This window comes from Heptranchias perlo, chromosome 3 (assembly GCF_035084215.1).
Source record: "Heptranchias perlo isolate sHepPer1 chromosome 3, sHepPer1.hap1, whole genome shotgun sequence".
In the NCBI taxonomy this organism is placed as follows: Eukaryota; Metazoa; Chordata; class Chondrichthyes; order Hexanchiformes; family Hexanchidae; genus Heptranchias; species Heptranchias perlo.
In genome coordinates, this window is record NC_090327.1 from 32,557,937 (window position 1) to 32,583,571 (window position 25,635).

Genomic DNA, 25,635 nt, shown 5'->3' on the forward strand with positions numbered 1-25,635 from the left:
CAAGCCATTCAGTTGTTAAAATAAAACACAACTGCCACCATCTTCTCAGCGCAACTAGCGATGGACAAAAGCAGCCTTGCCAGCATCGCCCACAGCCCGAGAACATATTAAAAAGAAAATTATGTTCATCCAATTCTAGATATTGCATTAGTCAGTGGCAACCAAATGCATTGTTGGTCACATGGTTAACAAGAACTAATCCATTAGTCCAAGCCTCTTTCCCACCTGAATGGCTTCCATACATAACTGTGTATTGCCTCTATTTGCCTGATGCCCATCACTGACAACCTCTCCCTACGTGGTTCCTGGTCAGGCTACCCAGTCTCCCTCCATCCATGAATCCATCCAACCCCCTCTACCACCTGGCTCTGCAAAATCCAGGCTTGAGCACCTTGCTCCTTTCCACCCCTAGGCCTTGGTCCCCAAATGGTAGCTTTTTCCTTCCACCCAACATTCAAAGATGCATCAGTGTAAGTCAGGACATTTGTTCCACAGCTAATAAGATAGCAAGAGGAAGATCATCTGGTTTAGGATAGAAGTATACAAGCCAACCTACAAAACTCAGAAAAGCTGAAGAACAGTTTAAAAAAAATTGATAACTCAAGAAGCAATGTAAAACTGAAAAACAGCCTTGAAGAAAGACATCTGCTTTTTATTACAGCTTCTGTTCACACTGGAGCCAGGAAAGCAGCTGTTTCGGGTGTCACCTAAATCCACACGCTTCACTCACTTTCTTTTATTTCTGGTTTGTTTTTGCTTCTGGCAGAATGCTATCCACCTCACCTCTTGTGAATGAGACAGCACAGGAGAGGTTGGCACTCCGCCCTACTGGCCACTTGCATCGTGCTGGATCAAATTGTGTCCCTCTCCACAGCTCTGTCCCAGAAATCTAGCGCAGCACTGCAAATATATGGCTGAACTTGCTTTTCAAACTTTGACACAACATGTTGATGAAGCCATTAACAGTACCTTTGGCATAAAAGAGATGGGAAAATTTCAGGCCACATACTGGGTAGAAACAGGCTGGTAGTACCCTGAAAAGGGCGGGGTATGACTTACTTCCCCGTTCATGCATATAACACATAGGATACTGGACATATACAATGGCAGTACATCACTGCAAATTGTTTTGTTTCAACTCTACATTCGTGGGCAGAATTTAAAAATTAATGTAAACAGTGAACATAGAGCAGCTTTCCTGCTAGTGCTGTACTCCCCTCGGAGCCCTACCTTATCCGAGTCTGAACTCTTTCTGCAAATCTCTCCATCTGAGCACCTTCTGCTGGTGCAAAGCTGCAGCCATGGTAACATGCAATTGGCAATCCATGACAACAACACTCTGGAGAACACATGGCCTACCTGATGGAGTCACCAGACAATGCACAGCCGCGGCAGATGCTCACCGTTTCAGAAAGTTGGTGATATTGACATGACAGATGATAGAGCGGGTGGGCTGTGGTTAAGTGCAACCCTCCCATCTCTACACAAACATGAATGTGGACTGGAAAATGGGATGGTTGGCAACTATGTGGAGATGCACCTCAGCCGCCCAATCATCCCTCCCCCAATCCCTCTTTGATACCCAGGAACTGATTAAATTATTTTTTGAGGCCATCAGAAAAACTGGTCTCCAGGTAAAAGTGAAAAGGTGAGAGTGAGAGACATATGATTGAATGTGAGAGAAAGGCATCCAAGAGAGGAGAGAGAGCAAGAAAAATGTATAGATGACAATGAAATATTGTGTGTGGCAGCAAGGAGAGAGAGAAATAGAGTGGAAGAGAAACAGAAAAAAAGGAAGCCAAGTAGAGAGACACAACTACAACAGACTTTTAAATAAAATGTCAGTGAGCAACACCCTGGGAAATCAACTGGAATACAAAGGGGAGGAAGTTATACTTCAACTCAATAGAGCCTTGGTCAGGCCCCATCTGGAGTACCACGCTCAGTTTTGGGCACTGCAACTCAGGAAGCATATATATTGGCCTTGAAGGGGGTGCAGTGCAGGTTCACCAGAATAATACCAACGGGGCTTAAAGGGTTAAATTATGAAGGTTAAACTTGGCTTGTATTCCCTCGAGTATAGAAGATTGAAGGGTGATTGGATCAAGGTGCTTAAAATGTTAAAACGATTTGATAGGTTGATATGGAGAAACTATTTCATCTGGTGGGGGAATCAAGAACAAGGGGACATAATCTTAAAATTAGAGCCAGGCTATTCAGGAGCTAAATCAGGAAGCACTTTTTCCACACAAAGTGTAATAGAAATCTGGAATTCTCTCTCTCTCAAAGGGCTGTGAATGCTGGTTCAATTTGAGCTTTCAAGACTGAGATAGATAGATTTTTGTTAGGTAAGGTTATCAAGGGATATATGGAGCAACGGCAGGTAAATAAAGTTGAGGTGGAGATCAGCCATGATCTAATTGAATGACAGTGCAGGTTCGAGGGGCCTAATGTTCCTAACTAGTGTAGGTTTTCTATATATTTTTTTAAATGTTAGATGAACATCTGGATAGATATGGTTACAAGGATAATTATGGACGCAAATGATCCAAACGTGCACAGAACTCTAATGAGTTCTAATTAATTAATTAATAAATAAATATAAAATTTAAATTTAGTGCAGGAGTTAAGTATTGGAATCTAAAAGGACAAACCGAAAAAAGACAGCGTAACATTGAAGCTCATACTCTAGATCCCCCCATTATAGTATCCAAATGCATTTGGGAAGTACCTAATGTTTTTGCCTCCATTGCCCTGCTGGGCCCATTCTTCCAAGTAGCTATCACGCTAAATAATAAAGTTCTTCCTAATAACAGTTTTAAATTTACTTTTCACTAATTTTGATATATATCATCTGGTGCTATTTTCCCAGTTTACTTTGAAGTAATATTCTGGGTTTAACTTATCTATACAATTTAACATTTAACAGTCTCCTCGAGATTTGTTTGATCACCTCAAAGGAGTTGGAGAGGAATTTCCCAGAGTTTTCCTAAACTGATCGAGTATTTTTGCCTCTTATGATTCATTGGTGTATACGGCTGCAACATATCTGGTTCAAGCTAGCTTGATGGTTCAGATGATCTTTTCCAATTTTATATATTTGAATAGAACATAGGAACAGGAGTAGGCCATTCAGCCCCTCGTGCCTGCTCCGCCATTTGAAAAGATCATGGCTGATCTGTGATCTAACTCCATATACCTGCCTTTGGCCCATATCCCTTAATACCTTTGGTTGGCAAAAAGTTATCTATCTCAGATTTAAATTTAGCAATTGAGCTAGTATCAATTGCCGTTTGCGGAAGAGAGTTCCAAACTTCTACCACCCTTTGTGTGTAGAAATGTTTTCTAATCTCGCTCCTGAAAGGTCTGGCTCTAATTTTTAGACTGTGCCCCCTACTCCTAGAATCCCCAACCAGCGGAAATAGTTTCTCTCTATCCACCCTATCTGTTCCCCTTAATATCTTATAAACTTTGATTAGATCACCCCTTAACCTTCTAAACTCTAGAGAATACAATCCCAATTTGTGTAATCTCTCCTCGTAACTTAACCCTTGAAGTCCGGGTATCATTCTTAATGATGTTGCCTATTCCCTACCTTCTTACTAGACTGTAAAAGCTTCAGGTTCTCTAATCTTTCCCTTTACATTTGTGACCAATCTTCTTTGTACCCTGTCTAATTCCTATATATTTTTTGTGTCATGGTGACTCGAACTGAAAATGGCTTTTGGAGTGCATTGTAAAGCCTCAGCATAACCTGTGTAGATTTGTACTCCACTGTGCACAAGATAATTACGGATGAGGAGGTCCATTTGGCTCATCATAATTCAACCATCTGGAGAGACCCTAACATCACCCACTTGTAGCATCCAATTGTTTCTTAAATGATCCTGGGTTTTTGCCTCCTCTACTCTATCTGGAAGTGTATTTCACATGTTGATCACTCCTCGAACAAAGAATTTCCCCAAAATAAGTCCTAAAATTATCTTTTATTAGTTTGAATCTGTATCTCCTTGTTCTTTAAAGTTTACTTTGAAGTAATATTACAGGTTAACTTTTTCCATAGCCTTAACAGTGGGTGTAGTATATTTGGATTTTCAAAAGGCATTTGATAAGGTACCACACAAGAGGCTGTTACACAAGATTAGGGCTCATGGGATTGGGGGTAATATATTTGTGTGGATTGAGGATTAGTTAATTGACAGAAAACAGAGAGAGTAGAAATAAACGGGTCATTTTCGGGTGCCGCAAGGATCAGTGTTTGGGCCTCAGCTGTTTACAATATATATCAATGATTTAGATGAGGGGACCAAGTGTAATGTATCCAAGTTTGCTGACAATACAAAGCTAGGTGGGAAAGTAAGCTGTAAGGAGGATGCAAAGGGAAATAAACAGGTTAAGTCAGTGGGCGAGAAGTTGGCAGATGGAGTATTATGTGGGGAAATGTGAAATTATCCACTTTGGTAGGAAGAATAGAAAAGCAGAATATTTTTTAAAAGTGAGAGACTAAGAAATGTTGGTAGTCAGAGAGATTTAAATGTCCTTGTACATAAGTCACAGAAAGTTAACATGCAGGTACAGCAAGCAACTAGGAAGGCAAATGGTGTGTTAGCCTTTACTGCAAGGGGGTTGAAGTAAGGAGATCTTGCTGCAATTAAACAGGGCTCTGGTGAGACCACACCTGGAGTACTGTGTACAGTTTTGGTCTCCTTATCTAAGGAAGAATATATTTGCCTTAGAGGGGGTGCAACTGGGTCAAAATCCTGGAACTCCCTTCCTAACAGCACTGTGGCAGAACCTTCACCACACGGACTGCAGCGGTTCAAGAACCACCACCTTCTCAAAGGCAATTAGGGATGGGCAATAAATGCTGGCCTTGCCAGCAACGCCCACATCCCATGAACGAATAAAAAAAAAAGTTTCACTAGATTGACTCCTGGGATGAGAGGGTTGTCCTATGAGGAGAGATTGAATAGAATGGGCCTATATTCTCTGGAGTTTAGAAGAATATGAGGTGATCTCATTGGAACGTATAAAATTCTGAGAGGGCTTGACAGGGTAGATGCTGAGAGGCTGTTTCCCCTGGCTGGAGAGTCTAGAACTATGGGTCATAGTCTCAAGATAAGGGGTCGACCATTTAGGACTGAGATGAGAAGGCATTTCTTCACTCAGAGGATTGTGATTCTTTGGAATTCTCTACCCTAGAGGGCTGTGGATGCTCAGTTGTTGAGTATATTCAAGGGATATGGGGATAGGGCAGGAAAGTGGAGTTGAGACAGATGATCAGCCATGATCTTATTGAATGATGGAGCAGTCTTGAGGGGCTGTATGGCCTACTCCTGCTCCCATTTCTTATGTTAACAATCTTACATACCGCTATAAGATCACCTCTCAGATGCCTCTTTTCCAGGCTGATAAGCCCATGTTTCTCTAGTTTTTCCTCATAACTCACACCCCTGACACTAGGGATCAGCTTTGTGACTCTTCTCTGCATTGCTTCCAGCACCTGAATGTCTCTTGTTTCTTGGCAACTAGAATTGGATGCAGTATTCAAGGTGTGGTCTGACCAGGGCACTATAAAGTTTGATCATTACTTCCTCTGACTTGTATTCGAGGCTACACTGTTACTTGAAGTTGGAGAAAAGGGGCGTTACATGGTGCCAACAAAATCTATTAGATTATCAAACCATCAACTTTAGCATCCTTTTTGCTATGTTGCTGTGCAAATTTCTGTATTATTTGGGATATGACAGAGGTGTACTTTTATGTTAACTAAAATGCTGATGACATCGGGGGGAACTGGCTAGGACAAATTGTTGAACCCTGAGTGTGCAGTAACTGAATTAACATTAATTCAAGATGCTTCATCGATCCAGTCATTTCAACTGTGTGCATGTTAATACATCTTTTCACAACACTAAGTATTCCTGGCCAGTTCCTGCACATACCACCAGTACCTCACAACCAAAATATTAGAGAGAAATGAATGGAGGCAGACAATAGGAAGAAAACAAGACAATTATATTAATGTAAATCATAATCCTTTTAAATTCTTGATTTTTTTAAAAAAGAGTTCCTGATGGTGAAACTATCTGTAATTAAAGCCACATAATTAGAATTAAAGACATAAAAATAACTACATTTAAAAAATGTTTTTAAAGTAATAGATATTGTAACAGGAAAACATGATTGCATCGGCTGACAACCGCATCATTAGAAAATCTGTACACAGACTACTTGTCCTTACTTAACAGAAAAAAGCCATAAGGAGAAAAAGGAGAGGGGGAGAGGGAGAGAAAAAGAAAAAGGAGGGGGAGAGGGAGAGAAAAAGAAAAAAGGAGGGGGAGAGGGAGAGTAAAAGAAAAAGGAGGGGGAGAGGGAGAGTAAAAGAAAAAGGAGGGGGAGAGGGAGAGTAAAAGAAAAAGGAGGGGGAGAGGGAGAGTAAAAGAGAGGGGGAGACAGTAAAAGGGAAGGGGATAAAGAGTAAGTGGGAAGAGAAAAAGGGTAAGTGGGGAGAGAAAAAGCAAGGGGGAGAGCGAGAGAAAAATGGAGGGCAAGCAAAGGAGAGAAAAAATGGGAGAAAAGGAGACAGAGCAGAGGCGTCTGACAAGAGAGGGAGAGGGAGGGAGGGGGAAGAGAAAAAGGGAGGAGTGAGAAAGAAGAAAAAAAGTTTAGAGAGAGAGGTGAATCCAATAATTTTTCAACGCTGTCCTTTTTGTATTCCCCCATGAGAATTTCAGTTCCAATAATATGATGACTGGATCACCTAGTTGGTCTACCTTATTTACCATAACTGGAACACTGCCAAAGATCAGATCCAGCCACTTATTGTTGGCTGTTTGACAAAGTGAGTAAGAAAGTAATTTTGCATCACCTCCAGATCATCGCAGTCCTCTTTAGTTTTTCCTTGGCTGTTTTCTTAGTTAATATCTAGCTAATTGAAATCCCTCAGAAAAGAACGTGCATTTATATAGTGTCTTTTGCATCCACCGGACATCCCAAAGCACTCCCCAGTCAATGAATTACTTTTGAAGTGCAGTCACTATGGGCTCGATATTGCCAGGGCTGCAGGTTTGCGGTGGGGGGGCTATTGGACGCGTGGGTAACGCGCCCGGCGAAATTAGTCTGCCCCCCGCGCGATCGCAGCCTAATTGGAGCCACTTACCTGGTCTTCCAGGTTCCCCACTGCTGATCTGCGCGTCGGGTGGACTGCGCATGCGCAGTAATCTCTGTCAGCTGGAGGAGCTCTATTTAAAGGGGCAGTCCTCCACTGACAGATGCTGCAACAAATAGAAAAAATTACAGCATGGAGCAGCCCAGGGGGAAGGCTGCTCCCAGCTTAATGATACCTCACTCCAGGTATCATTAGATGGGGTGAGGAGGAGGGGGAGGACAGAGATCTTCCCCCCGGCGGGCGGGAGGAAGCGGCCTGCCTCTGCCACCAGGAAGGCCTGGCTCGAGGTGGCAGAGGAGGTCATCTGCACCACCAACATATCGCCCACCTGCATACAGTGCAGGAGGCGCTCCAATGACCTAAGTAGGTCAGCCAAAGTGAGTACACTTACTCATTCCCCTACACTCCATCTGCCACATCACCGCCCCCACCCCACATCTCCTTCTGCACTGCCAACACTACTCTGTCACATCACCCCTCACACCCACTCAAAGCTCATCCTCATCTTAACTGCACTTACTCACCTTGCCAGTACTCATCCCGCCACTACCGCTCAACCCAATCCTCATACAATCTCATGGCTCTATCTCATACTCACCCTCTCGTGCATCTCTTTCACGGCCAGCCTCACTCAACCTGCCACTACCTGTGCTGCAGCCACAGGGCATGCATCACATATGTGCAGTAGGAAGCGTAAGGCAAACGTGTCGTGAGCATGAAGGGGATGCACAAGGGTGTTTGAGGGTTTGTCATGGTTTTTACTTATATTGAATTTCTGACCAACTCACGTTACAGATTATATTGGCACCACTACTGCCACGTCTTTGTGAATCTTGTCTGGTTTGTGCAATAATGCCCTTTCCTGAGGATCACAATGAAGACCCACAACTGATGGCACCCATTGTGTCACTGCAGAGTGGGTATAGGTGTATTTGCAGGGCTCTTTTGTGCAGACGACTGAGAGACGTCGGCGATGTCCCCGGTGGCACCCTGAAAGGATGTGGAGGAGAAGTTGTTGAGGGCAGTGGTGACTTTGACAGCGACAGGTAAGAAGATGGTGCTCGGGCCAACCGAGAGCAGCTCGGCATGAAGGAGGCTGCAGATGTCCACGACTACATGTCCAGTGACTCTGAGCCTCCGTGTCCACTGCTGCTCAGAGAGGTCCAGGAAGCTGAGCCTCGGTCTGTGGACCCTGTGGCGAGGGTAGTGCCCTCTGCGGTTGCCCTCCCTCATGCTGTGCAGGTGGATGTGTCACAGCACTGTGTTGTGGAGCTCCACGTGCCAGAGGTGGACGGCGTGGCCAGCGAGGCTGGTGATGCTGTTCGCCCTTCGAGGAGGTCATGACTGCAGCTACGGCGGCCCCCATCTGGAAGATGTACATCTGAGGGGGTCCGCAAGGTAGGTACATGTCTCTGGACCCCGGGGTAAGTGTGCAAGTTGGTGAATTTTCTTGTCAGGAGGAGGGTGGTGGAGGCCAAACTTTGTCCCAAGTGACAGAGTGGCCTCCTGCAATGAGTGAGGGTCTCCCCCCCCCCAACACCTGTCAAATGGACCTTTGCAGCTGCCACAGGCTGACAGCTGCATCACGTCCATTTCAACTAGGAGTGTTTCCCACAGTATGGGAAACAGTCCCAGTTGTCTATAAAATCCCACCCCTCCTCACATATTCACTTAATCAGGTCAGTTAATGACCTGAAATACCTACGTAAATACTTTTAAGTGGCATCCCGCTGGCTTTAATTGCCTGCGGGATTCCCACATGCGGGGGCTGCGCGCGCACGTCGAAGTGTCTGTGGGGATCCCGGAAGTGGGCGGGTTGGAGCCGGGCTCCGGACCCGCTCCGGGATTCCCCGATTTTCGGAGCCCCCCCGCCAGGAACGCACCCGATAGCGGGTGCTAAAATGAAGCCCTATTAGTCACAGTTGTAATGCAGAAAACACGGCAGCCAATTTGCGCACAGCTAGGTTCCATAGACAGTAATCAGATGAAGGACCTATTAACCAGTTTTGCTGATACTAGCTGAGGAAGGAATGTTAGCAATGATATCAGAACTCCCTGCTCTTTAAATAAAGTTCCATGGAATCTTTTATATCCCCCTGAAGAGGCAGATGGGCCCTCGGTTTAGCATCTCATCTGAAAGATGGGCCATGATTGACATTCTGACCTTTTCTTAAAAAAAAACAGACTCCTTGATCTGTAAAAGCTTTTCCCTATGTAGCATCTCCTCCAGTCGAGGAAGACCATAACAACAACTGATAATTGTCTTCTTTCTTTACTCTCCTTGACCTCAATTTGTGCCAATCCACATGCATAATTTCAGTGTTCTCTTTGATCCTGCACTGAGCTTGCAGCACCACATCTGGTCCATTAACGACCACCACCTTCTACTTGCTGAATACTTACACCATTTAACCACACCATCCTCCTCTAACCTCTCTCCTCCGCTATCCAGCTTGGTGAGACTTCCCTTACTTGGTTCCACGCTTACCTATCCGATCGTAATCAGAGCAGCTCCAGCAATGACTTCTCTTTCTGCCCCTTAACTCGAGAGTCCCCCAAGGATCTATCCTTAGCCCCTTCTTTTTCATCATCCACATACTGCCTCTTGGTGACATCATCCACAGATTTGGGGCCAGCTTCCACGTGTATACTGATGGCACCTAGCTCTATCCCTCCAACGCCTCTCTTGACCCCCTCCCTCCACTGCCTCTGTGTGCTTGTCTGACATCCAGTCTTCAATGAGCCAAATTTCTTCCTGCTAAACATTACGAAGACCAAAGCCATCACCTTCAGCCCTCGCCACAAACTCCATACCGTTGCCATATCCCTCCTTGACCACTATCTCAAGCTAAACAAGACTGTTCACAATCTCAGCATCCTAATCAACCACAAGCTGAGCTTCCCACGTCTTATCCTCTCCATCACAAAGACTGCCTAATTCCACCTCTTACATTGCTCACTTCCACCCCTAAAACTCTCAGCCACGCCTTGGTCACTTCCAGGCTCAACTATTCCAATGATCTCTTGGCCGGTCTCCCATTCCTCACTCTCCATAGACTTCAGCTCATACAAAACTCTGCTATCCATATCCTATGCTGCAGCCATCACCTCTGTGCTCACTGCTCTACACTGGCTTCCTGTTTCCCAACTCCTCAAATGTAAAATTCTTATCTTTGTGTTTAAATTCCTTTATGGCCTTGCCCTCACAATCTCTGTAACCTCCTCCAGCCCCACATCACCCCTTTCAAATCTCTGTTCCTCTGACTCTGGCCTCTTGTGCAGCCCCCTTCCCTATGCCCCACAATTGGTGGTGGTGACTTCAGCTGCCTCAGCGTCTGGAATTCCCTTCCTAAAGCCCTCAACCTCCCTCTCTTCCTTTAAGAGCACTCCTCAAAACATTCCTCTAACCAGCCTTTGGTCACTTCTCCTAATATTCCCTTCATGTCTTGGCGTTAATTTTTTAATTACATATCTGTGAAGCACTTTGGGACATTAAGGGCACTATATAGAGTCTAACCATCTCCCCTTGACATTCAACGGCATTACCATCGCCGAATCCCCCACCATAAAAATCCTGGGGGTCACCATTGACCAGAAACTTAACTGGACCAGCCACATAAATACTGTGGCTACAAGAGCAGGTCAGAGGCTGGGTATTCTGCGGCGAGTGACTCTACAAGCCACAAGTCAGAAGTGTGATGGAATACTCTCCACTTGCCTGGATGAGTGCAGCTCCAACACTCAAGAAGCTCGACACCATCCAGGACGAGGCAGACCGCTTGATTGGCACCCCATCCACCACCCTAAACATTCACTCCCTTCACCATCGGCGCACCGTAGCTGCAGTGTGTACCATCTACAGAATGCAATGCAGCAACTTGCCAAAGCTTCTTCGACAGCACCTCCCAAACCCGCGACCTCTACCACCTAGAAGGACAAGAGCAGCAGGAACATGGGAATAACACCATCTGCACGTTCCCCTCCAAGTCACACACCATCCCGACTTGGAAATATATTGCCGTTCCTTCGTCGTCGCTGGGTCAAAATCCTGGAACTTCCTACCTAACAGCACTGTGGGAGAACCTTCACCACACGGACGGCAGCGGTTCAAGATGGCGGCTCACCGCCACCTTCTCAAGGGCAATTGGGAATGGGTAATAAATGCCGGCCTTGCCAGCGACGCCCACGTCCCATGAACGAATAAAAAAAATATAAAGGCAAGGTGTTGTTGCTGTTGATCCTGCCTAAAATGGCTGTCATGTTTGTCTGTTGTTATGAACGTGGGACTACCATAGATATCTTCTCAGGTACAGTAGTGTCAGTCGCTCCTTTAAGCAGACTGAGTGCCTACTTTATATAAATGTTGACTCCCTCCCATATACTTGTGCAGTAGCGGGACTCAGGAGTGTAACAATCAAATTTTCTTGTTATCTGGACCAGATTTCCGTGTCTTATACATGTGTATTCCTTCTATCTCTACCAAAATGGATTGAGTCAACACTGGTTCAAACTGTAAACTGCTTTATTCCACATTGGATAAAGCACACAGCAAAATAAGAGTAATGAGAGTCGCTTGATAAAAATCGGTAAAACTTCTGTCTGCGTACTGTTAAAAAAAAATACGTGTGCTAGCTCACACCGGTGGGTCATCTAATTCAATTTAAAAGGACAGTCTCTCTACCCTATCCTACCGCCCAGGACAGCAGTTCACTCCTTGTAGTTTTCTGCTGCTTGACACACTTGATGGCTGTGTGCTCTGATTTGTAAAAGCTTCTCACAGTCCCCAAAGAGATTAAAATAGGTTTCCAACACCAAGATGCAAAGCGTCTCTCTGAATAACCAGACATGGCTAATTAATTGTCCAATGTTTGACCCCTGAGAGAAACAACTTCCCATCTCATATTGTAATTACCATTCATCTGCCTACCGATCCACAACCCAGCATGGGTCTGTTTTGGGAACATAACCTCTTTTAGGCTAGCTTTTTCTAAAAGAACACAAGATGTAATAATGCACAATATAAATATAAGGCTTTCATCTTCCCCACTGCAGGTGGCTTTTCCTTTTCGCTAAATGAAGACCTATGGAAATAGGTCTGAGATTCAGCTGAGGCTTGTACCTGACAAGATGATATGTTAAGTAAACAGACGCGATATAGCTGTAACATTTATGGAGTAATAAAGAGATCTACAACTTGAACCAGGTGCCTGTTTGTCGGATAATTTCAATCAGGAAGCACAGGCTGGCAGGCAGATAAGGTAGCTCGATTCTCAGAACGCCTCTGACTAATGGCCTCATTAGAGTATAAACAGCAAAAAAACTAAAAAGGGTAATAAATGCAAACTTGGGCAAGTGAGCAAGACAGCATTTATGCGTGCACAGTGCAATAAAGAAAAGACTGCTGCTTAGCTCAATGCCTTCAATGTTAATTGGAATCCATATGACCATCAACAAATGAGGTGAGTGTAGGTATTACAGAAAATATTCACAAACACACTTCTTCTGGTGAATCTTTGTACTTAATAAGATGTCCATGCTGGGAGTGGAATACCTATTTAGGGCACCCAGTGTCAGCGCTCTTTAGGTCAAGTAAGCCCAACACCTTCACCTCAACAAGATGCCTCAAACCAGCGCTCCCTAATGTATCAATGTGACATTTCCAATCTCACTCTTAACAGACAGCAGAGGGAAGACTTCCAGCTGATCAGTGAATGCTAGACTCTAACCCAAGTCCTGAAGCAAACACACGATGTGGCGATCCAGGGTGGAGGGGAAAAAAAGAGGAGGGAACATGGACCATCGAGGAGGGGGAGGTGGGGCTGCGTTCAGGGCAACCCAATATTGCAGAGGGGGCTTCAGACAGGCGATTGGATCCTTATTTGAATATGCAAAGGGCCATGGATGCCTTTTTTTTTGCCTACACCAATATTCCAGCTCGTAATGAGTGTGCACTTTCTGCCTGCCATAATGGAAGCTTAGGCGGCTGTTTAGTGCCCAAAAAACAGGTGCTGCAGGTTGAATTTCTGGGCCAGCATGTCTGCAGCGTTGCCATGTGATCGTCACATTCTGACAACACATTTGGAATGGGACAATTATCCACGTTCTTCATATCAAAATTTATACATGCTCAATGCAAATTTATTTCCGCTCAATTCACGTTGCTTCTGATTGGCTGATATGCAAATTTATTAATCATAGAATCACAGAATTTTGCAGCATAGAAGGAAGCCATTCAGCCCATTGAGCCTATGCTAGCTCTTTGAAAGAGCTATCCAATTTAGTTTCACGGCCCAGCTTTTTCTCCTGCAAATTAGTCCTCCTCAAGTACATTAATAATGATTCAAATTTATTAATTATAATTTGGCCATATATTAGTTGTTTAGAAAGGAGATGGTGAACCACACACACCAATTAAATTGTTCAAAACACATTTTAGGAAAAACTTTGATCCACCATTTTTGTCCTCAGCCTGGTGAGTATGGGTTGAAAATAAGGCTTCTAACCACACATTTCACAATAACATGATCTAAAACGGCCATCTTACAAAACTTATTTTGCATTTTGGGAAAATGAGCAGCAAAAAGTATACTTTAAGTTTTAAGATGCTTAACAATATGGAGTAACTGAGAGATCTAGGGTGCAGATACACTGTGGGAACACAGGTAGAAAAAGCTATTAAAAAAAGGCAAATGAGAGTCTGGGACTTATACATGGGGGCACTGAATGTAAAAGCAGAGGAGTGATGTTGAACTTGTACAAGACAATGGTTAGGCTACATTATCACCCCATTATCAGAAGGATATTAAAACTATGGAAAGGGTACAACCGAAAAAACTCACTGGTATATAATCAGGAATGAATAGTTACAAAGGCTGAAAAATGGGGGCTTTTTCCACAAGCATTGAGAAAGTTAAAGGGGAACTAAATAGACGTTTTCAAAATTAGGCAAGGATTTGTAAGGGCAAAAAGTGACAGATGCAATTGGTCAAATTACCTTCTGTAATTTCTGGTTCTATAAACTATTCTTGTGTGTTTGAGTAGCTTTATTGATGTTTTTTCTAAGTGAAAATCGAAATAATGGGTTGATTTTGATATTTTGACCCATATCTATCATTCTGTTAACTTCAGAGAGATGCCGCAGTCTGAGCGTGTGTCCTGTACACAATTTCTCACTGTGCATCAGAAGAATTTCCTCACTGGAAGCCGCTGTTTGTCTTGCGACAGAATTGCTGACTTTCTTTCATTCAAATGATTTCAAAACACAATGGAGAATAAATTTTCGGTTGTTTTCTTTAGGTAATGTTTATAATCCTACCTCTGCAAGATCCTTGGCTGTCAGCCCAGGTTCTGGCCTAAAGCTGGTTTTGAAAGTGATAGGTACTTTAAAAACTATATTCGCCGACTACAACCCAGCATAGTTGGCAAATACATCAACAGCAGATTTTGTGCTTAAAAACTGGCTTCAGGCCAGGACACCGGCTGATGGTCAGAAACTGTCTGGATCTGCAGGAGGCCACATTCTCCTGGTGCTCATCTTCCCCCAATACTGCCAGAACCCCATATCAACCTCAGTGCTCTAGGACCCTAGGACCCCCCCTCCCCAATACTATCAGATCCTGTTACGTCCCAGTACTGCCATATCCTGAGGCTCTCTGCTGTCAGTACATCTTCTCCATTGCTGCCAGACTACAAGACCTCCTTGAGGTGCAGCCAGATCTGTGCCCGCCAACACAATGTTCCAGACCTTAGTGCCCTCCCTTGTGTTTCCTCATCCTGGGACCCTCCAACTCCAGTATTGATGGAGCTTGGTACTTCCCACCATTGCTCCTAGACCCTGAGACCTCAATCACCTCAATGTTTCGAATTTCCCCCTCTCCCCAGTGCTGCCAAACCTCCCCTTCCCCACCACTCCTTTCCCCTGACCACAGGGATCAACCAGTAAATCAAACCAAACATTCCACAGCCTATTGCTACCAAGCCCCAGGTTCCTTCTCTGTAATGCTGACACACGCAAGAACCAATTCCCAAATGCTATGAAAGACTAGCAGCCCCATAAATAAAGCTAACCATCCAGCCCCTTGCGCTACTGTTAAACCCCACATACCTATTTTCAATCTCTGCTGCATGTTGCCTTGTTATTATCTTGGGCGTTAAAAAAGGCAAGAGATAAAAATTAAATACATAGCCTAAGGAATATATAATAACCAGCAAGGTCTCCTGAGACCAGAACATGGAAGATGGACACTGCTGACTGGCAGGAAGTCAAGAATGCAGTGAGAGTAACCTAAAGGGCCAAAATGAGCAAACATTTGGTCAGGGGAAGGGGGACAGCCTCATTGTTCTGTGCCCATTTGATGCTAACAGATCGGTCTCCCTTATGCTGACACTCCCTCACAAAATACTTCCAGATCCAGCTACTTCATTAATGCTCCCAGATCCTATCAGAGCCCCTCCCTAGTCCTGCTGTACCTCAGGACATGCATTCTTAATATTCGTCAACTCGGATACCACATCTCGGGATACCCTTCACTGTGCTGGAAGATCTGGGACCGACCCCATTCCCATGTCTTCACTGATTCTAAGAACATCTGAAGTTCTCCCAGATCCAGGAATCCTTGTTTCCCAATGTTCCCACACCACAGGCCCCCTGCCATGCTCCAAGGCCCCAGAACTATCTCCCTTACCTCCAGATCCCATTTAACCTCATCAGCGCCCTACACTACAGGATGCTTCCACACCCTGACACCTTCCCTAGTGCTATCACAACCCAGGACTACTCTCCCCATGAAAACATAAGAAATAGGAGGAGTAGGCCATGCAGCCCCTCGAGCCTGCTCCGCCATTCTATAAGATCACAGCTGATCTTAGACCTCAACTTCACTTTCCCGCCCGATCCCCATATACCTTGATTCCCCTACAGTCCAAAAATCTATCGATCTCTGTCTTGAATATACTTAACGACTGAGCATCCACAGCCCTCTGGGGAGGAGAATTCCAAAGATTCACAACCCTCTGAGTGAAGAAATTCCTCCTTATCGCAGTCTTAAATGGCTGACCCCTTATCCTGAGACTTTGCCCCCTTGTTCTAGTCTCTCCAGCCAGGGTAAACAACCTCTCGGCACCTACCCTGTCAAGCCCCCTCATGGCACTTCATGGCATTAAAAAGGGACAGGCCAGGCAAAATACATTTCTAGCTTAGCATGGCAGCCTTTCCTCAAGGTGGTCCCTTTATACCTAATAGGAAAGGGCTTCTAAGACTGAAAGCACTTTCTTCATTACTGTGTCGTACACTGTGCGCTATACGGTATGATGCTCCTGTCGTCATAAAACAACATCAGCTGAGTTACTGTGAGCAATGCCACGGGTGATCTACAAATTCCTTTCTAAATGTTTGTACCTTGACTGCTTAATGCTAATTGTTAGGGGTTTTCACTGTTTTCCTCTTAAGTTGCTGAATTGAAATTTTCTGATTACTCAATTTTTTTATAACTGCATTCCAACTTGGCTGTATTATTTATGTTGCTTAATTCAAATTACTGGATAATTCAATTTTATGGCCAAAAATGACTGAATTCTCAGGAGTAGGCTGCATTTGTAACGACTGGCTTTTTGCCATTTTGATTTACTATTGTTTTATTCCTGCAAAAGTTGTATAAATGTACAACAGTTTTTAAAAACGAGAGGGATACCTTGAAGAAAAACAACATGTTTCCAAACGTTAAGTATCAGAACAGCAATGAAATTAAAGCAAATAACTTCAACTTAAAGTTAACAGGAAATGCTTATTAGAAGCACCATGACTGATACCCAATTAACCAACCAGTTAAAAAGTTTCAAGGTTCACCACACAGCTGAAGCAGCAATTACAGTCAGGAGCTGCGAGTTTGTAATCCACATTGGAGGTCCTGCTCCTGATTGCTACTCAGCCACTGATGTTGAAAGTACATGTGTGTGGACCTCAGGTGATGCCAGGGTTGTGTGATGCCTTCAGCTTGAACTACTAAAATCTTCAACCCATAGGGCACTGAAGTGAATACGGTAACCAGCACCTGACTAAGCCATGCATGCTCAATTAGTTTTGAAACACAAGATTACCTTGAGCTGTTGACCTTCCTGGTCTTCCAGGAGACGCTGTATGAGGCTGCTGGCAAAGAACTATTCCAGGCTGCATTCTTCTTCACTATTTTGTACCTCGTATTGATTAATCGGTTGTTTGAAGGGCTCTTCATGGAGACCGAGGAATTTAAACCTGCACAAACATCAAAAAGCATTTTATGAATAAATAACTTAAAACACACACTCACTAATGGAATAATGAAGTAATGAAGATGACGAGGATTAACAGAAAAAAAAAATCCTATTGTATGGTAGCCTAGTGGGTTATGGTACTGGACTAGTAACCCAGAAGTCATGGCTCCAACTCCCACCATGACGAGTTATGAAGTTGAATTCAATAAATCTAAAATTAATGGATTTGATAGGGTAGATGGGGAGAAGCTATTTCCTCTGATGAGGAGTCTAGAACAAGAAGGCATAACCTTAAAATTAGAGCTAGTCTGTTCAGGGAGGATGACAGGAAGCACCATACAAAGGGTAGTGGAAACCTGGAATTCTCTCCCAAAAAACTAAGCCATGCATGCTCAATTAGTTTTGAAACACAAGATTACCTTGAGCTGTTGACCTTCCTGGAAGTCAATTGAAAATTTCAAAACTGAGATTGATAGACTTTTGTTAGATAAGGGTATTAAGGGATGCGGAACCAAGGCAGTTAAATGGATTTGAGCTACAGATCACCATAATCATGGCGGACAGGCTCGAAGGGACTGAATGGCCTTCTCCTGTTCCTATGTTAATTTGTGAGCTGGTACCAGAAAGAATGACCATGAACGCTGTCGGATGGTTGTAAAAACCCATTGGTTCACTAAAGTCCTTCAGGAAAGGCAACCTGCTGCCACCTCTATTCAACCTCGCCTACACGTGACTCCAGTCCCACACTTCATGGCTGACTCGCAATGCCCTCTGACCTGACCTAACCTAACAAGCAATGGCCAATAAATACTCCCCGGCCAGCTTCAACCACACACCTAGAACAAATTAAAGAAAGATATTTTCTGTCCTTCCCTTACGATTCCCTGACATGATTCAAGATCTCAGTTAGTTTCGCCCTTCAACATTGAAAACAATTGCACTCTATCTCCAAATCTCCCCTTCTCTACTCAGTGGTCTTACAGATTCAGCTCGGATGAAGGTTCCCAAATTTTCTTCGAAATTTCAAGATTGACCGACGTACTTCCAGCATTTTCTGATTTGCTTTCAGAATTCCAACACCCATTTTATTTTCCTCTTTTTGGAGATTAAAACCTTATTGCATGGGGAAATTGTAAATCCAAATCGGTGCCCTACTTTCTAGGCCAGTGTTTCAATCAAGCAATAGGCTGACCAACCAGCTGACAGCTTAAATGTCAAAAAATGGGAAAAGAAACAAGTTCATATTTAGTAATCGCAGTCCGAGATGTAATCCATTCCTCACTCACATATTTCAACCAAAAGAGCAAAAGGATTTTTATGAACAGGAAGAGGCCGTTAGGCCTGACAGGCCCACCCATTTTTGATTGCTCTCAGCTCTTCCCCCCCCCCTCACCACTTGCCTTTTCTAATCTTTTGTAAGTGCAAGATCACAAGTCAGTTGCAGACTCCCTCAGAATCAATGATAGATTTCTGTCAGGTGGAAGATGGAGCCCTGTTCAAACTTAGGCTTTCTGCCTTTTTTCATATACTAGAGGGGAAGCATATTTTATTGAATTATTGCACAATTCAAATATTATAAAGAATTGATTTTAAGCCTGTCCTTTTTTTTCACAAAACTCCCCTACTTCCCACCTTCTCACCATATCCCTCAATCCCATCTCTCTCCAGAACCTAATTATACTGTTTCGTTCTTTCTTGATTACTTATTGCACATATTCTGCCTCACTTTACCATTTTTACTTATAACTTCCTAATTTTTTAACCTCCTTACCCTAAACAATTTGCCTTGATCAACTTTGTTCTGTTTATAATCTTGAAACTTTACATAGGTCATCTTGAAAAAAAGCAATCCTCAATTTCTTTGACCTTTCCTCACAATTGAACTCCTGAGGTTCCTCTAATAGCTCAGTGAATTTATGAAGTAGTTAAGCAATGCAGACTAGGAAGGTTTCAGACCCCAGTCTGTGCCTAGTCAAGTAATTTTTGCTGGGACAGCAGTACGGAAGCTACAATTGACCTCAGCGCCCAGGCTAGGGAGGGGCAAGCCAGCCAGGGTTCCCCCTCCTTATGCTATTCAGCGACCGCTGATGGAAATGTGTATGTGAATGTTGGGCGAGGACAGGATTGGGTTCGATGGTACCCACGTCATCAGGATTTACAAATGAATAAGCACTTGAACGAGGTACTGGAGGTGACTGGCTCCTGTAGAATTGTAGCTGAGCAATAAATCAACGCATTCAGGAGTGGTGGAGGAAGAAAATTTGCCAACAAAAAGAATTCCTGATAGCTGCTCATTGATAATTGGCACCCTCAGTATCTGGATGGGTTAAGTACTATGAAGGGCCAGTACTTGCTTGGTCAGGCTTGTCTAAAACCAGTTATTAGAAATTGAATGTTATATTAAAAGCATTCGTACATTTAGTACCTGGGGACAGCAACCTATGTATGCCACTCTCCTGCATTTACATTGGCATCAGCCTCTTTGTGGTAAGCTCTGGAATCAGAAACCAGCTTCAATGTGTATGCTTCGGTGGGCAGTACAATTTTGTAGAATGCGCGCGTACAAAGTACCGGCACTATGACATGTGTATCAGACATCAGAATGCAAGTGCTCTCAAACTGACTCAGCACATTTACTGGGCTGTCCACGGAGCTCCAGATACCGACGGTGCACCAGGTGATCTAGCAAAAACTGGTTTTCCGCTGACAGAAAGTCTGGGAAGACCGATGCTTTTACCTTCAGTAGTGCCGCTGGTACAGTGGCACTTCCTCATTGGCAGTAAGCAGCACCAGCTCAGTGTAAGAGCACCTCAATTTGACAATTATTGGTTATAAAAAGCTCCAATTCTGCAGTGGCACGTATCACTCTAACCAAGTGCTCACATTTTTATTACCAACAATATTGTGAGCTCCCCTGTTATCAGCCGACAACACACCACAGGCCATCGAGGTCAGGGCTAATGACTAATCGATCTCATTAGATTCTCCTAATTAAGAACATTATTGTAGCAAGAGAGGAAGAGCAATACTGTACTAGTGTTATTTGAACATGTTATGAACACTATCCATCATGACAAAAAAGAGATCTGTGGTTCATAAGTGGGCAAGACAGAAACTGCTGAAACCGCACATTGAGAGCAGTATCCAACCCACAGACTCTTGCTTGTAAAGCTGCACTGCTGTCATCACCAGACTGATGCGGCCCTCGTGACTTTGACAGATGCATATAGAAAGTTCAGCTAAATAATCACCGCCCGGGAGAGGGGATTAAGCATCCAACGGTCCGAGTTCTGCAGTCCATTACTCTCGGGGGCCCCGAACGACACAACACATCCAAATTATTTACCAGGGGCAGTATTTGAATACGAGTTAAAAATGAGGACGTTAGATGCAAGAGGGAAGGCATAGGGAACTTTTTCACCCAAGCAGAGTTGTAGAATATGGTGCCAGGTTACGGCCACGGAAGCAGGCATACAAAAAGGGATTGAGGCAATTAGATCGGTTTCTGGAGAAGGAAGTGATTAAAAGATACAGTGGGTAGGTGGGGATAAGTGCTATCAAAAGCAGACAGGTTTGTTTGGCCTAGTGGCCTTTTCATATTCCTAAAAACTCTTGTATTCTAAATACACCAGAAATGCAACATAATTGAGGCTTTTTCAAACTGCAGGAGAACAGAATTGATCTGCTTACAATAATATTAACAAATGCAGGTCTAAAAAAACAAATGGAGAGAAATAATACAGGGAAATTTAATTAAATTCCCCGTAGAGAGAGGGAAGAATAAGGACCAGACCATGCTAGGCACTGGGACTGAAGGGACGAGAGTCTCCTCCACCTGAAAGGGTGTTTCGCAAAATTACTTTGTTCAGTTTCAACCCATTTCCTCAAGGGCAAGGGTCAACACAAAACTGTTCACAATTTGGCAACCTCACTCAGACAGGCTGGTGTGGAAATGGAACTGTCACATTCCACATTTACTGTAAGCAGGTCGATTCTGTTTTTTTCTGTAGTTTGAAAAAGCCTCAATTATGTTGCATTTCTCGTAGATTTGGAATATAAGAAGTTTTAGGAATAGGAAATGGTAACTAAGCCTAACAAACATGTCCCTTTCTAAAGTTGAGGGGGTAAAGCACATTATTGAGGCAGCGGAGAACAAGAGGTGTACGTTGTATACACTCTATAGCTTTAATGTCCTTTATATAATGGGGTACCCAAAACTGCACACTGTGGCCTAACCACTCATATATGCCCCTATTTATAAAACCCCAAATTCTAATGGCCTTTTAGTGGCTTTCTCTAGCAGTCATCTCACTTTCAGGGAACTATGGGCATAATTTTAGCCTGCAGCCGGGAAGGGGAGGGTTTAATTCCTGACGGGAAACCCAGAAGTTTGGGTTTCCTAGACAGCTTTACAATTTTAACATAAGGATGTCTTTTTTTTTGACGGTTTCCCGCCCGAAAGGCCAGCCTGATTGACAGATTGGTCTCAGTCAGACAGGAGAAGAGCAAGGAAGAGTTAAGTGCTCAGGTAAGTCTTAGATTGGATGGATGGATAGTTGGTTGGGCAGGGGTGGGGTTAGTCATTGGGTGGGGGATAAGTCATCGGGATCAATCAATTATCGGGGGGGGGGGGGGGTGGGGAGGCGATAAAAAGAAAAATCGGTGGTCACGATCGTTGGGGGGGGGGGGGGGGGGGGGCGGGGTGGCGCGGCCGTTGCAGGTAGGCTTATTGGGCCTGGCGCGAACATTCCTGGTCCTCTGAGCCCATAAGCAGTGCCATAAAGGCACTTACCTGCAGTTTTGTGCCTTCTTGCCTCCTCTCACACTGCGTGAAGGAGAAGGCCCGGGAATCCCGACCCCCAGAGGCTAAAATCACAAAACCTGAAAAAATGGTGGCCTGCAGCCTCCTTGAAAGGTTTTAGTGACCAGCCCGCCTCCCGAGAGTGGGTTGGTTGCCCACCCCTCGTCACGCCTCTGTGAAAACCAGAAATGGGTGGGTTTGAAATTGTTGCAAGTTTTAATGCCCCCCAGCCCACCCATTTTTCAAAGCTAAAATCATGCCCCATGTACTTGAACCCCTAGATCTCTGTATTCATCCACGTCCTCCAATGCCTTTCCATTAAGTGTATACTCCCAAACTTTACTTTTGCTCCCAAAATGCAAGTGGATAAGTGTGAGGTGATATAACTTAGGGACACCTATCTGCCCATTCCATTAACCTGTTTATGTATTGCAGAGGTCTTTTAGTGTCCTCCTCACTGTTTGCCAAACTTCCTACTTTGTGTCATTAGCAAGTTTCAAGACTCTGCTCTCTATATCGAAGCCGAAATCAAGAGCAAAGGTGGACCCAGCACTAACCCCTGGGGTATAACATTCTGCCAGTCTAAGCCATACCCATTTACCCTATCTCTTTGTTTGCTGTTTGTCAACCAACTTTCTATCAAAGCTACTACATTCCTTTTTTAAAAATCATATGCCTGAGGTTTTATCAGCCTGAAAGTGTCAGCCTTGGTTCAGTGGGTAGCACTGTCGTCTCTGAGTCAGAAGGTTGTGAGTTCAAGTCCCACTCCAGAGACGAGCACATAATCGAGGCTGGCACTTCAGCGCAGTACTGAGGGACTGGATTGTCAGAGATGCCGTCTTTCGGATGAAGCGTAAACCAAGGTTCCGCCTGCCCTCTCAGGGATGTAAATGATCCCATGGTACTATTCGAAGACAAGCAGGGAAGTTCTCCCCAATGTCCTGGGCAATATTTATCCCTCAACCTACATCATTAAAACAGCTTATCTGGTCATTCATTTCATTGCTATTTGTGGAACCTTGCTGTGAGCAGATTGGCTGCCACATTTGCTACATTACGACAGTGACTACTCTTCAAAAGTACTTCATTAGTTGTAAAGCGCTTTGGGACGTCCTGAAGGCGTAAAAATATATATATATATATGCAAGTTCTTTCTTTTTCTATTCGATTGGTCACTTCTTCAACACTTAGTTTCTGATATGGTTAAGTACAGATAGAGAGAGCTTGAACAGCACAGCATCAACATGGCTCAGCTGCTAACACTTGCCACTGGATCAGAAGGTTGTGGGATTGAGTCCCACACCAGGGTTTGAGTGCACAATTTAGGCTGATATTCCAGTGCACTACTGAGGAATTGTCAGAGGTGCTGTCTTTTTGATGAGATGTTAAACCAAGACCCTGTCTGCCTGCTGTAATGTTAAGATGATATGGTTCATTTCTTGAACACATAGGGGGGAATTTTAACCCCCAACACGGGTCAGAGAGGGGTGGGGAGGCCAGGGGGGTCAAAATGTCAAAAATCCGACCGCAACCCATTTTAACGGAGATGGGTTGGGGGCAGGCGACTAACCTGTTCTCCAGAGGCGTGTCTGTAATTTAAATATTTTAATGAGGCTGCGTGCCTCAAATTTTATCAGAGTTTCAAATTTAATGGCTGTAGGCTGGGTCTCCCTGAACTCGGGAAACCCAGCAGCAGGAAGGAGACGATAACGGCCAGATCCAGCAGGTCTGGACCAGGAGGAGGAGTGCTTCCCCCCGGCCCACCAAGCTAGCCTGCTTCACTCCCCCCACCCCTCCCAAGCTAACCTGCTTCCCTCCCCGCAACCCCCCCCCCCCCCCCCAAGCTAACCTGCTTCCCTCCCCCCACGTTAACCTGCTTCTGTCCCCCCACCAAGCTAACCTGATCCCCCCCCCCCCCGACCCTCCTAAGCTAACCTGCTTCCCTCCCCCGACCCCCATGATCTGTCTCACCCCCCGCAATCCAATGCACCCCCCCTCCCGCCCCTCTGGGCCTTTCCCATCTCCCATCCAACTACCCCCCCGGCCTTTCCAATCATCCCTCCACCCCCCCCCCCTTTCCAAACTCCCTCCCGGCCTTTCCGAGCCAACCATTCCCCTTCCCCCCTCCAAAACCTGGTCTTTCTGACGCGCTCCTCCGGCCTTTCCGATCTGATCCCCCCTAGCCCCTGCCCTTTCAGATCCGATCTCCACCCCTACCCCCCCACCTGCCTTTCTGATCTCCTCCCACCCTCTTCCCCCTTTCTGATCTCGCTCTTTCCCTCCCCTCCCCCACCCCCAGCCTTTCCGCTCTCTCTCCCCCCCCACCCTGGGCCTTTCCAATCGCCCCTCCTTGCATTCTTAATGTAAACATAAGTGGACTGGAGTTTTTCTGTCAACACAGTGAGTGCAGGAAAGTGTTAAATTCACAGAAAGCTGGAATCTAATCCACCAGCCTCCCATTAATGCAGTAACGCATTTCCAGTCCAGAGAGATGATAAATAGGTGCTGTCAAAAATCCATGTACAGTACGGCTCAGAACCCATGTAACTCTGCTTTTCAACTCTCCTTCCTGTTATACGCCACTTAATGGCAATACAGTTGGACAAGACAAAGCCACGGAGCACCTGTCAGAGACCTATTAAGGGGAAGATTGAGATCCTACTACATTCAAACTTACTGAAGCAACGCAATGGGTCTGGTTTTTGATAATTATTGCTGGAGATCAATCGATCGTGCTCTGACATTTTACCCATCTGCACAAAATGGTAGTGCTTTGCAGTCTGACAATCGCAATGGATTACCTTGCAGTGGTAAGCCTGTGATATGTGGGGGGCAGGGGGAGGGAAGGGGTTGCTGCAAACTTAAAACAGATGGATAGCGAAACAATGCAGATCTTGCATTGGGCTGACATAACTCAATCGCGGAGCTGCAGCTAGCCATTTGGCAGTCGTTTGTTGGAGTGGCAACTTTCTGATCCATTGGACGCCACATCTATGCATGCCACGTGCATGGTCCATGGCGCAGCCGCTCAGAGTCAGGATGTCAGTCTGTCGTGATATACGGATGGGTTTCATATCACTATTCACATGAAGCTGTATGAAATCCACGTGCCTGAAATTCACCCTATGACGTTTACAATAATCGTCCCAAGATGGCCTTCACCCGTCTGACAATGGCACTCCTGTGACTCGGCCAACAGCTTGAAAAGCTGTTAGCACGAAAGGCAGGCCAGTCAGAATCCAAATTCGATTTCTGGCCACAAGTTTCTCTGGCAAAGTCACACTTTAAATTTGAAGGCTCGGAATCTTGACCACTCCCAGAAACAGGGAAGCCCCCTTTGTGAAAATAAAGTCACAAACCAGGATTGACTTCAATGCCTTTTTTCTTGTGCTTGCTGCTATTATTTTTGTCTACA

The 25,635-nt window shown here is 44.7% G+C and overlaps 1 protein-coding gene across 1 annotated transcript in view; it reads right to left on the reverse strand.

Annotated features, from left to right (window-relative positions):
• The window catches only part of zc3h3 (zinc finger CCCH-type containing 3), a 260,428-nt gene that overhangs the window by 150,981 nt on the left and 83,812 nt on the right, over positions 1 to 25,635 (reverse strand). Inside the window, exon 4 of the mRNA XM_067978747.1 lies at positions 17,267 to 17,420. Within this exon, the coding sequence (XP_067834848.1) occupies positions 17,267 to 17,420 (154 nt within the window). The remainder of the gene's footprint in view (positions 1 to 17,266; positions 17,421 to 25,635) is intronic.